General features: G+C 45.5%; 1 protein-coding gene across 3 annotated transcripts in view; it reads right to left on the reverse strand.

Moving 5' to 3' along the window:
- SMPD1 (sphingomyelin phosphodiesterase 1) overlaps positions 1-14023 on the reverse strand; it is a 34762-nt gene extending 20739 nt beyond the window's left edge. The window contains exons 1-4 of one of the 3 annotated variants that reach the window (XM_063433307.1): positions 13973-14023; positions 13338-13366; positions 10533-10756; positions 7505-8268 (exon numbers count right to left, since the gene is read on the reverse strand). In XM_063433307.1, coding sequence (XP_063289377.1) covers positions 7505-8268; positions 10533-10712 — 944 coding nt within the window. In that variant the 5' untranslated portion in view covers positions 10713-10756; positions 13338-13366; positions 13973-14023. Of the gene's footprint in view, positions 1-7504; positions 8269-10532; positions 10757-11502; positions 11537-12334; positions 12388-13337; positions 13367-13972 lie in introns of those variants that run through there. The other 2 variants (XM_063433322.1, XM_063433314.1) reach the window with 2 other exon arrangements.
- Between the last annotated feature and the right edge of the window lie 912 nt (positions 14024-14935).

Genomic DNA, 14935 nt, shown 5'->3' on the forward strand with positions numbered 1-14935 from the left:
CTAGGACTGGCATCCACTGTATGCCAACCATACCCAGGACTGTCACCCGCTGAATGCCAACCATACAAACCCAGGACTGGCACACACTGCCAACCATACAACCCAAGACTGGCACCCACTGAATGCCAACCCAGGACTGGCACCCACTGAATGCCAACCATACAACCCAAGACTGGCACCCACTGAATGCTAACCCAGGACTGGCACCCACTGAATGCCAACCATACAACCCAAGACTGGCACCCAATGAATGCCAACCCAAGACTGGCACCCACTGAATGCCAACCCAAGACTGGCACCCACTGAATGCCAACATACAACCCAAGACTGGCACACACTGAATGCTAACCCAGAACTGGCACCCACTGAATGCCAACCATACAATCCAAGACTGGCACACACTGAATGCTAACCCAGGACTGGCACACACTGCCAAACATACAAACCCAGGACTGGCACGCACTGTGCCAACACAGGACTGGCACCTGCTGAACGCCAAACATACAAACCCAGGACTGGCACACACTGTGCCAACACAGGACTGGCACCTGCTGAACACCAAACATACAAACCCAGGACTGGCACCCACTGAATGCCAACCCAAGACTGGCACCCACTGAATGCCAACATACAACCCAAGACTGGCACACACTGAATGCTAACCCAGAACTGGCACCCACTGAATGCCAACCATACAATCCAAGACTGGCACACACTGAATGCTAACCCAGGACTGGCACACACTGCCAAACATACAAACCCAGGACTGGCACGCACTGATTGCCATCCCAGGACTGGCACCTGCTGAATGCCAAACATACAAACCCAGGACTGGCACACACTGATTGCCATCCCAGGACTGGCACCTGCTGAATGCCAAACATAGAAACCGAGGACTAAGGTTTACTGTGTGCCAGTTACAACAGCAGATAACTGGCACACACCTTCTGCCAATTAACCACCCTCCATCACCTAACGTACACACACCCTTGTTCTATGAGTAAAATAACCATTAAAGGACCACTCTAGTGCCAGGAAAACATACTCGTTTTCCTGGCACTAGAGTGCCCTGAGGGTGCCCCCACCCTCAGGGTCCCCCTCCCGCCCGGCTCTGGAAAAGGGAAAGGGGTAAAAACTTACCTTTTTCCAGCGCTGGGCGGAGAGATCTCCTCCTGCTCTCCTCCTCCGCTCCTCCTCTTCTCCTCCCTGTCGGCTGAATGCGCACGCGCGGCAAGAGCTGCGCGCGCATTCAGCCGGTCACATAGGAAAGCATTCATAATGCTTTCCTATGGACGCTTGCGTGCTCTCACTGTGATTTTCACAGTGAGAATCACGCAAGCGCCTCTAGCGGCTGTCAGTGAGACAGCCACTAGAGGAAATAGGGGAAGGCTTAACCCATTCACAAACATAGCAGTTTCTCTGAAACTGCTATGTTTATGAAAAAATGGGTTAACCCTAGAAGGACCTGGCACCCAGACCACCTCATTAAGCTGAAGTGGTCTGGGTGCCTAGAGTGGTCCTTTAATTATCTGCTAATTAGTTCACAATTTAAAGTTTGTACTTAGTGGCGTTTTCTATGATGATGGGCTATCTGTTTCTTTAGACTACCGTATTTTTCGCTCCATAAGACGCACCTGACCATAAGACGCACCTAGTTTTTTGAGGAGGAAAACAAGAAAAAAAATATTCTGAATCAAATGTTGTACTAAACTATTTAATAAACTACCAGTATAAACTACCAGTATATCAGAATAATATTTCAACCATGTAAAGTGAACAGTGGCATTAAGTCAACAGTGGTATTAAGAACATCATCACTGTCATTAACAAATGAAGAGAGACTTTAAGGTTTGAGTACTCTTCTAGTCTTCTGTGAACCCCAAGAACTCATCATTGCTAGAGTCAGAATTTAGGAAGCTCAGTTGCTCACAATCACTGACATCACTTTCTTCGCTATCTTCATATAAGATATCATCTTCATTTCCATCCAAAGCATTGCTAATGCCACATTTTTTGAATGACTGGACAACAATTTCCTCCTTCACAGAGTGCCATGAAGTTTTCACCCATTCACAAACTTGAGTGATAGTGGGCCTCTTCATTCGTCCAGTAGGTGTCAAATCATGATTGCCAGCAGCCATCCATTTGTTCCACTCTTCTCGCATAAAGACCTTAAATGGTTTGTTGATGGAAACGTCGAGAGGTTGCAACTGGCTGGTAAGACCTCCAGGAATTACAGCTAGATGAGTCTTCACTTCTTTAAAGCACTTTTTTGTAGTTTCACTAATATGTGCTCTAAACTGGTCAAGTACTAATAAGGCAGGTTTTTTCAGAAGCCCTCCAGGACGTTTGGACCACACTTTTTCAATCCATACTCTCATTCCATTTTCGTCCATCCATTCTTTCTCATGAACATGAACAACAACTCCTCCTCTTGGAATCGCTTCTTTTGGAAACGTTTTCCTTTTGAAAATCAACATGGGTGGCAATTTGGTGCCGTCTGCACAGCAAGACAACACAACCGTGTGATGGGTTTTCTCATGTCCAGAGGTTTTCACGGTGATTGTTTTGGCACCTTTCAGATCAACAGTCCTATTAGATGGCACATCAAAGGTTAGCGGGACTTCATCCATATTCCCAATCTGGCCAATTTCATACCCATTTTTCTTCCTAGCATCAATGACAAATTTATGAAAAGAAAGAATCTTAGATTCATATTCTTTTGGCATTTTTTGCGCAATTCTAGTTTTGGTGCGCATAGCAAGGCCACATCGCTTCATAAATCTGTAGCACCACGATGGTGATCCAATAAAATCGTGAATGCCTTTCTCTACAGCAATGCGTTTGGCTTCATATATTATCATTTTTGTAGAGACTGAGAAGCCATTATTCCGGTGATTTGTGATCCATTCTTTCATGGCCACGTCTAACTGTGGCCACTTTGCAGCATGTACACGAAGAGTGTGCTTACTTTTATCCACTTTTTGCAGCTGATCCTCCTGTTTCCTCCACTCTCTTATCATTTTTTCAGTTGGAGGTGGCCCAAAATGTCTCTCCGCTGCTCTGTTTCCATGCTCCTTGGCATACTTTACTACCTCTAGTTTAAAAGGAATCTTATATGCTAGTCTTTTCTGCTTGCTCATCCTTGTATGTAGAATGGGGGAAGGTTTCTGCAAGAAAATACAGTGATGAAGGAACTGTCAGTAATGTACCGTATCTCCAATGTGTACCACTGAGTGCTGACCGTACCTTTAAATAATGGCATCATAGCAAACATACATAGTACCGTAAGTGATATCTATAAAATTCCACAAGGAAAATAAATGTGCAAATTCAACTTGCACTTTTCAGAGAACTGCCCCATTAATCTGATCCCTGACAATTTAAATAAAATTAATATTATATTCAATATATATTAATGTACGGTAATTACTGTACATGTTGTAATATGTTGTCATATATTACAACATTTTGTGGGAATATAACAGTGTTTAATCAGCTATGGGTTTTGATCACTGCTAACAGTGCTGTTTAAGTGAGGAAAGCTAGGTGGCGATAGAGCTCTTACCTCAAATCCCAGCAAGACCACTGCTGTTGAAGTGAGGGAAGCTAGGTGGCGATAGATCCCAGCAAGACCACTGCTGTTCAAGTGAGGTAAGCTAGGTGGCGGTAGATCCCGGCTACGAGCGAGTGGGGAAGAAGCACGGTGCTGGACCGACGCAATACCGGAACCCCAGAAGCCTCTTCTCTTCCGCACGGAACCCCAGGAGCCTCTTCTCTTCCGCACGGAACCCCAGAAGCCTCTTCTCTTCCGCACGGAACCCCAGGAGCCTCTTCTCTTCCGCACGGAACCCCAGAAGCCTCTTCTCTTCCGCACGGAACCCCAGGAGCCTCTTCTCTTCCGCACGGAACCCCAGGAGCCTCCTCTCTGCAGCACGGAACCCCATGAGCCTCCTCTCAGCCGCACAGGAACCCCAGGAGCCTCCACGATCCACATTTCATCACTGCACTCTGGCGTTTTGACTCAAGGTACCACACATTCGCTCCATAAGACGCACATACATTTCCCCTCACTTTTGAGGGGAAAAAAAGTGCGTCTTATGGAGCGAAAAATACGGTAGATATCCCGACAGAACTTTGTACAAAGTGTTCGAAATTCCAAAATTCGATTAAAGCCCGCGGCTTCTTCCAGTCTCAGTCCGGGTTATTTCCTAATGTGGGAATTGCTGCGAACTTCAAATTTAAATGGACACTGTAGTCACCAGAACAACTACAGCTTGTTGTAGAATTATTCCCTTCATAGAAAATGCAGTGTTTAAATTACAGCCTAAGGGCACCTCCATTGGCCACTCCTCCATTTATTTATAAAATATTTTACCAGGAAAGATACATTGAGATTTCTCTCGTTTTTAAGTATGTCCTGGGTCCACAAATCATTGCATTGTTACATTAGGGTACAATAAAATACAAAACCAATATTAATATACAATATATACAAAATGTAACATAGAACAGGTAGGAAATATGTAATCAACCATGACAGGTGCATTCTGTTTTGAGGTATGTAGAGAGGGATCTCTTAAAGGACTTTAAGCTTAGGGAAGATTTTAACCCCTTAAGGACACATGACATGTGTGACATGTCATGATTCCCTTTTATTCCAGAAGTTTGGTCCTTAAGGGGTTAAATTGTGCGGGAGGTCGTTCCATAATTGCGGCGCTCTGTAGGAGAAGGAGGATCGAGCTGCTTTCTTTTTGTATTGAGGTAGACTAAGTAAAGTGTTGGTACTGGATCGGAGGTTATAGGAAGTGGGAACAGCCGGGGAAAGCATTGCGTTCAGGTAGGGTGGGAGTTTCCCAGAAAAGCTCTTAAACACAAGGCTGGAAAGATGAAGGGTGCGTCTGGATTCCAGCGACAGACAGTTTAGTTCTTTTAGCATGTCACAATGGTGGGTCCTGTAATTACATTGTAGCACAAATCGTCAGAACGATTTATACAATGTGTTGAGTTTATTAATGTGGGATTGCGATGCAGATGCATATACTACATCCCCATAATCAATGATTGGCATCAGCATTCACTGTACAATCTTTTCCTTTACTGTAGGGCTTAGGCAGGATTTGTTTCTGTACAGGGCACCTAGTTTTGGATAAAGTTTAGATGCAAGTTTTTCTATGTGGAGGCCAAAAGATATATTGGGGTCTAACATCATACCCAAGTATTTGAAAGAGTGGCCTGCGTTCAGTATGCCGTTTTGAATTTGTTTTGATGGATAGGTGGGAATTGTGTAATTTGTAATGTGCAATTCGTTTCGGCAATTCGAAGTCCCCGAATATCCGAATTTCCCAAAATTCGTCCGAATTCATATTCGGGGACTTCCGAATGTCCGAATTGCTGAAGTGCGAGGTCCCGAAAATACCGAAGCACAGTATTGCCTAAGTACTAACATACTTACCCAGCGAAAGAAGAAGAATGTTACACTGTATACAATTTTAAATAAAAAGTATACAAACATAGCCAGGATTCACCTGTAAGCATTTGCAACACTTTCAACAATCAAGTAACATACATTCATATAAAATGTAAGTTACTTAGCCTGTCAATGTAATGACAGGAATGAATAAGTAGATAACTCCCTAATTCCCACGGTATTAGGGAGCTATCTACTAAAAGGCTGAAAGACCTAAATTGGTAATTCTGCCAAATTTACTAATACTAAGTAAAGATTACTTAGAATTAGTAAATTATACCCCTACTCGCTATACCGTGAGTAGGGGCATGTCTATTAAACAGTGAGCAGCCTGTGGCTCCTCACTGTAAAAAAAAAAAAAAAAAAGGCCCCCCTTTACACAGCGTGGGAAAGTTCTTTGGAATTTTCCCACGCTGTGTAATTTGACTCATAACACTCTGGTGGATTTCAAACCAACCAATCAGAGTGCTGTGACAGGTAAATGTAGAGACTTACCTGTCCGTCTCTTCATTTACCTGTCAGAGCACTCTGATTGGATGGCTTAAATCCACCAATCAGAGTGCGCTGAGCCTAATTGCAGGGCGGGGCAAGGCTTTATAAGCCTTCCCCCGCCCTGCAGAGCTCAGTCTGCGCGGAGCCCTCGCCGGGTGAAAATTGATTTTTTTTTATTTTTTTTGCTGCGTCGGTTATAATGGATTTTTATTTGCCCTTTTTGGGTCTGAAAATAGAAGATTTTAGAAGAAAGAAAACATCGAATGGTAAGTTTTATTTTATTTACAGGTACTTAGTTAAAGGTCACCCCTTCATTATTTTTAGGGTGGGGGGGTAGGTAGGGGGTTAATTTTTTTTGGGGGGGAGGGAGGGGAGAGGGGGTGACTAGGGGTTTGTGGACCACTAGTCACCTGGGGGGGGACATTTATTTTTTTTTAGGGCCCCCACCTGCCGCTCAGGGGTGGGGGCCGGGAGGGAGGACCTTGGGACCCCCCCCTTATTTTACTGTAAGGCCCCCACCCACCGCTCAGGGGTGGGGGCCAGGGGGGAGGACATTAGGTCCCCCCTTATTATAATTTAGGGCCCCCACCCACCGCTCAGGGGTGGGGGCCAGGGGGGAGGACGTTAGGTCCCCCCCTTATTATAATTTAGGGCCCCCATCCATCGCTCAGGGGTGGGGGCCAGGGGGGAGGACATTAGGTCCCCCCCTTATTATAATTTAGGGCCCCCACCCACCGCTCAGGGGTGGGGGCCAGGGGGGGACGTTAGGTCCCCCCACCCCTTTATTTGTATTTAGGGCCACTCCCACTGCTCAGGGGTGGGGGCCAGGGGGGAGGACATTAGGTCCCCCCCCCCTTATTATAATTTAGGGCCCCCACCCGCCGCTCAGGGGTGGGGGCCAGGGGCAGGACATTAGGTGTCCCCCTTATTTTACTGTAGGGTCCCCACCCACCACTCAGGGGTGGGGGCAATACGACCCCCCTGTAGATTAAAGGGGGGACCCTATTTTTTTTTTTTTTTTAAATCAGTGAGCAGCCTCTGATTTAACACATTTTTCTACGATTTTTTACAATACCAGGAGCAATGATATTGGGCGATAGTTAGAAACCAAAGTAGTGTCACCACTTTTATGGATAGGCACTACTCTCGCAGTCTTCCAGAGTTTGGGTATATAAACCAAGGATTCATTTATTAGGATTGTGACAGGTCTAGCAATTGCTTTCTGGGTCAGTGCTGCACATCTGATGATGTCAGCAGACAAGTCAGAGCCAGCAGCAGCAGACTGGTATAGAGATAAGACTTTACTACATTTAGGGGGTGAAGGGAGGGGGGCTAGATACAGTTTTTAACACTATAGGGTCAGGAATAAATGTTTGTGTTCTTGACTCTATAATGTTCCTTTAACTTCCATACTGAAAACAGATTGTTTTTTTAATTCTGCTCCTTTGCCTACATTTTTAAATTAAAGTTTACTGTGAAATCTTACTGTAGTGAATAACCCTGTATGTGTGAAATGATATCCATCCCTTATAGAGTACTTACCGGAGAGTCTCCAGTGCTGACTCTGGGAGCCACTGTCTCCATGCATGCTGCATGGCGTCATACAGCCAGCTGGATGAGAGATTTCCGTGGATATAGGGAGGGGGGAAGCCATTGACCGGAGCACTCTCATGGTTCCCCACCGCTGGATAGACAGGTATTGAGCCCAGGTATTTTTGGGTGAGGTTAGTAATAGTTTCAAGTGCATTTATCTGGTTGTTCCTGGTCTGTTCCCAGACATTGTGAGCCGGTATGTCTCCTGCCCAATAAACACGGTCAAAGGGGCCCTGTGTGGCCACGTGGCGTAGCAGAGACTCAATGGTGTGCAGAGGCAGGTCACAAGCGCCATATTCTCCCCAGTAACCAGCACCTTTGGTGGACCCTGATGGTTTACCCCGACAGCAAAGCGGCTCTTTGCAGCTGGGTGAGGCTCCTGGGGTGTAAGACTTGTCCCAGTGGACATCAGTCAGGAAGAGAACACGGGAAATATTGGCACCAGGTGGAGGGGGGACTGGAGGTACCACTGGGGGTTTGGGAGTTTTGGGAAGGGAAATGTTCCACTCTGCATAAATGTCCCAGTGTCCACAGCTACTGCCTACAAGAAGAGCACATATTTCCGAGGGTCGAAGCACAGACAGCGCCCATGCCATTACCACCTCATGTTTAAAGAGCTGCACAACTTGGTGGCACACACGGGGCTCTTCCACACGCATTTTCACACAGATTTTCTCTGCCAGTTCTGCCACCATGTCCATGTTACTCTCCACCTGGCAAAAAAAAAGCACAATTTTAAAAAAATAACAGTAACACACACAAAGCTGTCCATCAAGGTCCCAGACCCGAACACCACAAGAAGATGGTCATATAGACACAGGATCAAACATTAGTTGGATGAGCAGTTGTGTTACAACAAAAAGAATAACTCTTTACAGGTGGACTCCAAGGACTTCTCCAGCATTAACTACACTTTATTCCAGATCTTGTTTCTCACCAGGTCCACCACACCTTCTAATTAATAAGTCTGGCTAAGTTACAGAGGACGGGCCTCCCTAGAAGTATCTGCAATAAAAATGTATGTAGGTCAACAGCTTAACACCAGATAAGCAGCCAGAGAAGAGAATTCATCTAGAATGGAGGACAAGACTTGGCTGGAGAGAAGTGGTTGAGCATTAATCTAGATTAGAAGGCGGCAGGATTAACCTAGTGTCTCCGATGAAACTGCAAAACAGCTTAATCTAGAGTAAAGGAGCGAGGCTGGGCCACAACTGAGGCAGAATTCATTTCTAATTCCAGACATCTGTCGAGGATATTAACCCATGGTACAATCTATATTGTAATATATGATCCCAGTCTCCATGATATCATTAATCATTGTGGCTGGGATCAAATAAATGCACCATAAGCAGTCATAGATCGTACACAGTGAGGGCAGTAAAGTTCTAAAGTTACCACCTCGGAGAGTTGGTGGAATAATATAGACAGTGGAGTCTGGAAGAAAAGAAGGAGGAGACCGCTAGATCAGGTCAAGTGGGTGAAATGTCTTTAGTTTTGTTTGCCTTTGGTGAATAAGCCAGAATACGGAACTTGCAGCAAAGCTTGTTTCTACTAACCTAGCAGACAGTCACGTTATGCACAAGGTGAATTGTTTGGAATTCAAAGTAAATATACATTTTTAGCACTACTTCCAATTTGACTATATTAGACTAGAATATGAAATTTGCTTCTCATTTCCAACCAGACGTCACCACATGATCTCACGCACCGCGTGCTGTTTCTCCATGGATTCTAGAACGCCACTTCTGGTAGAATCGGAGGAAACGCGATCTGGAACCGTCTGAACTAAACCATGGCAGCAACAAGGAGTATGAAAGTACAATGTCCGATGCAGGGCTGGTGAAAGGATTTTTGGCTACACGGGCGAGATGCATTTTGCCGCCCACCACCCCCACACTCCTGTATACATCTTAACCCGTGTGTCCCTTAATCCCCCCCTCCTTTTTATTGTCTTACACTCCACTTTAGTATATCTTATCTCTAATTTTTTTTTCTCCTTTGTTTTTTTTTCTCCTTTTTTTTTTTTACACCCCACCCTTTGTGTGCCTCTTTCTACCCCCAGCCCCTTTGTGTGCCTCTTTCTACCCCCAGCCCTTTTGTGTGTAATTTTCTCCCATTCTCAACTCCTCTATGCCCCTCTGGGTGTGTCCCCTCAGCCCCTCTTTCTCTTTTGCCACTTATTCAGCCCCTCTGTGTCTCTTTGGGGCCTCCAGACCCTCTGGATCTCTTTACCCCCAAGCGTTGGTCTGTCTCTTGTGTCCCCCTCCCAGCCCCTCTAGGGGTGTGTGTGTGTCTCTCTCTCTCTCTCTCCCTCTCTCTCTCGCCCAATTTGTGTGTGTCTTCCCCCAGCACCTTGGCACCATTGCGTCTCACTCCCCCATGCGTCTCATTTACTCCTCCCCCGCAGGTTCCATGTGCCAGCTCGCCTCTCTCTTCCTGTGTAGCGTTGGCGAGCACAGACCGCAGGAGAGGAGTTTGGTTTCCTCTCCCCGGTCTGACAGGAAGCGCTCACTGAGAGCGCCGAATTGCTTCTTGTCAGACCGGGGAGAGAGAAACAAGCTCCTTTCCCACAGTTGGCCATGCTGTGCAGTGCATTCCGCCCCCTTCCCAGGCCAGCGCCTCCCTAAGGTAGCTACCAGTGCCACCTTATGGTAGAGCTGGCCAAAGTCCGATAAACGTGGCCAGCTCAGCAAGGGACTCCTTAGGGGTTTCCAATAGAATGTCCTTGTCTCACGGAGATCCGATTAAAGGGACACCGTAACTGCTTTATCTCTTTGAAGTGGTTATAGTCACAATTTCATGTTTTCATGTTAAGCAAGAGTTCCCGAAGCCCCCTGTGCATTGTTATATTTAAAACCCCATTCCAAAGCCACGAAGGTTGGGTAATAAGCAATGTCTATTCACCCCGACACCCAAGCCCATTAGTGTAAAAGGAGCCAGAAAGAGTACCCCCCATCTGTGAATGGCTGTCAATTACCTGCAGGCTGACATCCACTGCGGAGAATATCGCCTTGCACAAGGGGCACGTCAGATTTTGCCATCCGAAACGCAGTCCCAGGTTGGACAGCTCCTGTGCGGTCACTAGGTCTGGGAGAGGAACGCTGGACACCGAGGGCCACACGAGGGCCACTGCGAAGACACTCCAAACATACAGCATGATGCTATATAGAAACCTTGTCACGTCTCACTCTGTATTGTACTCTGCAAGAAAGACCAGGAGTGTCAGCTCTCTGTGTATAGTGTAGCGCTCTCTGTATAGTGTTACATGTAGCGCTCTCTGTATAGTGTAGCGCTCTCTGTATAGTGTTACATGTAGCGCTCTCTGTATAGTGTTACCTGTAGCTGTCTCTGTATAGTGTTACCTGTAGCGCTCTCTGTATAGTGTTACCTGTAGCTGTCTCTGTATAGTGTTACCTGTAGCTGTCTCTGTATAGTGTTACCTGTAGCTCTCTGTATAGTGTAGCACTCTCTGTATAGTGTAACCTGTAGCTGTCTCTGTATAGTGTTACCTGTAGTTCTCTCTCTGTATAGTGTTACCTGTAGCTGTCTCTGTATAGTGTTACCTGTAGCTCTATCTCTTTATAGTGTTACCTGTAGCTCTCTGTATAGTGTTACCTGTAGCTCTCTGTATAGTGTTACCTGTAGCTCTCTGTATAGTGTTACCTGTAGCTCTCTGTATAGTGTTACCTGTAGCTCTCTGTATAGTGTTACCTGTAGCTGTCTCTGTATAGTGTTACCTGTAGCTCTCTCTGTATAGTGTTACCTGTAGCTCTCTCTGTATAGTGTTACCTGTAGCTCTCTCTGTATAGTGTTACATGTAGCTCTCTCTGTATAGTGTTACCTGTAGCTCTCTCTGTATAGTGTTACCTGTAGCTCTCTCTCTGTATAGTGTTACCTGTAGCTCTCTCTGTATAGTGTTACCTGTAGCTCTCTCTGTATTGAGTTACCTGTAGTTGTCTCTGTATAAGCAGCTGCTGTCTCTGCCGGTCTCTGTATAGTGTAGCTCTCTCTGTATAGTGTAGCTCTCTCTGTATTGTGTTACCTGTAGCTCTCTCTGTATAGTGTTACCTGTAGCTGTCTCTGTATAGTGTTACCTGTAGCTCTCTCTGTATAGTGTTACCTGTAGCTCTCTGTATAGTGTTACCTGTAGCTCTCTGTATAGTGTTACCTGTAGCTCTCTGTATAGTGTTACCTGTAGCTCTCTCTGTATAGTGTTACCTGTAGCTCTCTCTGTATAGTGTTACCTGTAGTTCTCTCTGTATAGTGTTACCTGTAGCTCTCTGTATAGTGTAGCTGTCTCTGTATAGTGTTACCTGTAGCTCTCTCCTTATAGTGTAGCTCTCTCTGTATAGTGTTACCTGTAGCTCTCTGTATAGTGTAGCTCTCTGTATAGTGTAGCTCTCTCTGTATAGTGTAGCTCTCTCTGTATAGTGTTACCTGTAGCTCTCTGTATAGTGTTACCTGTAGCTCTCTGTATAGTGTAGCTCTCTCTGTATAGTGTTACCTGTAGCTCTCTGTATAGTGTAGCTCTCTGTATAGTGTAGCTCTCTCTCTGTATAGTGTTAGCTGTAGCTGTCTCTGTATTGAGTTACCTGTAGTTGTCTCTGTATAGTGTTACCTGTAGTTGTCTCTGTATAGTGTTGCTCTCTCTGTATAGTGTAGCTCTCTCTGTATAGTGTAGATCTCTGTATAGTGTTACCTGTAGCTCTCTCTCTGTATAGTGTTACCTGTAGCTCTCTCTGTATAGTGTTAGCTGTAGCTGTCTCTGTATTGAGTTACCTGTAGTTGTCTCTGTATAAGCAGCTGCTGTCTCTGCCGGTCTCTGTATAGTGTAGCTCTCTGTATAGTGTAGCTCTCTCTGTATAGTGTAGCTCTTTGTATAGTGTTACCTGTAGCTCTCTGTATAGTGTAGCTCTCTGTATAGTGTAGCTCTCTCTGTATAGTGTAGCTCTCTGTATAGTGTTACCTGTAGCTCTCTGTATAGTGTAGCTCTCTCTGTATAGTGTTACCTGTAGCTCTCTGTATAGTGTAGCTCTCTCTGTATAGTGTTACCTGTAGCTCTCTGTATAGTGTTACCTGTAGCTCTCTCTGTATAGTGTTACCTGTAGCTCTCTCTGTATAGTGTTACCTGTAGCTCTCTCTGTATAGTGTTACCTGTAGCTCTGTGTATAGTGTTACCTGTAGCTCTCTGTATAGTGTTACCTGTAGCTCTCTCTGTATAGTGTTAGCTGTAGCTCTCTCTCTGTATAGTGTTACCTGTAGCTCTCTATGTATAGTGTAGCTCTCTGTATAGTGTAGCTCTCTCTCTGTATAGTGTTACCTGTAGCTCTATCTCTGTATAGTGTTACCTGTAGTTCTCTCTCTGTATAGTGTTACCTGTAGCTCTCTCTCTGTATAGTGTTACCTGTAGCTCTCTCTCTGTATAGTGTTACCTGTAGCTCTCTCTCTGTATAGTGTTACCTGTAGCTCTCTCTCTGTATAGTGTTACCTGTAGCTCTCTCTCTGTATAGTGTTACCTGTAGCTCTCTCTCTGTATAGTGTTACCTGTAGCTCTCTCTGTATAGTGTTACCTGTAGCTCTCTCTCTGTATAGTGTTAGCTGTAGCTGTCTCTGTATTGAGTTACCTGTAGCTCTATCTCTGTATAGTGTTACCTGTAGCTCTCTCTGTATAGTGTTACCTGTAGCTCTCTCTGTATAGTGTTAGCTGTAGCTCTCTCTGTATAGTGTTAGCTGTAGCTCTCTCTGTATAGTGTTAGCTGTAGCTGTCTCTGTATTGAGTTACCTGTAGTTGTCTCTGTATAAGCAGCTGCTGTCTCTGCCGGTCTCTGTATAGTGTAGCTCTCTGTATAGTGTAGCTCTCTCTGTATAGTGTAGCTCTTTGTATAGTGTTACCTGTAGCTATCTGTATAGTGTAGCTCTCTGTATAGTGTTACCTGTAGCTCTCTCTCTGTATAGTGTTAGCTGTAGCTCTCTCTCTGTATAGTGTTAGCTGTAGCTCTCTCTGTATAGTGTTAGCTGTAGCTCTCTCTGTATAGTGTTAGCTGTAGCTCTCTCTGTATAGTGTTAGCTGTAGCTCTCTCTGTATAGTGTTAGCTGTAGCTCTCTCTGTATAGTGTTAGCTGTAGCTCTCTCTGTATAGTGTTAGCTGTAGCTCTCTCTGTATAGTGTTAGCTGTAGCTCTCTCTGTATAGTGTTAGCTGTAGCTCTCTCTGTATAGTGTTAGCTGTAGCTCTCTCTGTATAGTGTTAGCTGTAGCTCTCTCTGTATAGTGTTAGCTGTAGCTCTCTCTGTATAGTGTTAGCTGTAGCTCTCTCTGTATAGTGTTAGCTGTAGCTCTCTCTGTATAGTGTTAGCTGTAGCTGTCTCTGTATTGAGTTACCTGTAGTTGTCTCTGTATAGGCAGCTGCTGTCTCTGCCGGTCTCTGTATAGTGCTGTGTCTCCTGACACTTACATTGGGGGGGAGGAGGCTATAGGAAGGGGGGGGGGGGGGTGATAGGAGGAGATATAGAGACAGGGAGTGTTATACAGAGGGGGCAGGGGCCACAACAGCTCCAATGATTGGAGCACACAGGGTAACAGTAGGAGGGACAGGGAGGGTGTAATAGGAGGGGAGGGTGTAATAGGAGGGACAGGGAGGGTGTAATAGGAGGGGAGGATGTAATAGGAGGGACAGGGAGGGTGTAATAGGAGGGGAGGATGTAATAGGAGGGACAGGGAGGGTGTAATAGGAGGGGAGGGTGTAATAGGAGGGACAGGGAGGGTGTAATAGGAGGGGAGGATGTAATAGGAGGGACAGGGAGGGTGTAATAGGAGGGGAGGATGTAATAGGAGGGACAGGGAGGGTGTAATAGGAGGGGGGGTGTAATAGGAGGGACAGGGAGGGTGTAATAGGAGGGGAGGATGTAATAGGAGGGACAGGGAGGGTGTAATAGGAGGGACAGGAAGTGACAATTTGAGGAAGAGACTGGATACAAATTGTTCACATTTTCAAGGAAAGAAAAAAGGAGTCAGACAGGGATTAATAATATCATAGATCAGGCCGGGGTTATTATCATAGACCAAGCGGGGATTAATAATATCATAGATCAGGCCGGGGTTAATATCATAGACCAAGCCGGGATTAATAATATCATAGATCAGGCCGGGGTTATTATCATAGACCAAGCAGGGATTAATAATATCATAGATCAGGCCGGGGTTAATATCATAGACCAAGCAGGGATTAATAATATCATAGATCAGGCCGGGGTTAATATCATAGACCAAGCGGGGATTAATAATATCATAGATCAGGCCGGGGTTATTATCATAGACCAAGCGGGGATTAATAATATCATAGATCAGGCCGGGGTTAATATCATAGACCAAGCGGGGATTAA

The sequence above is a fragment of the Pelobates fuscus genome, chromosome 1 (assembly GCF_036172605.1).
Source record: "Pelobates fuscus isolate aPelFus1 chromosome 1, aPelFus1.pri, whole genome shotgun sequence".
In the NCBI taxonomy this organism is placed as follows: Eukaryota; Metazoa; Chordata; class Amphibia; order Anura; family Pelobatidae; genus Pelobates; species Pelobates fuscus.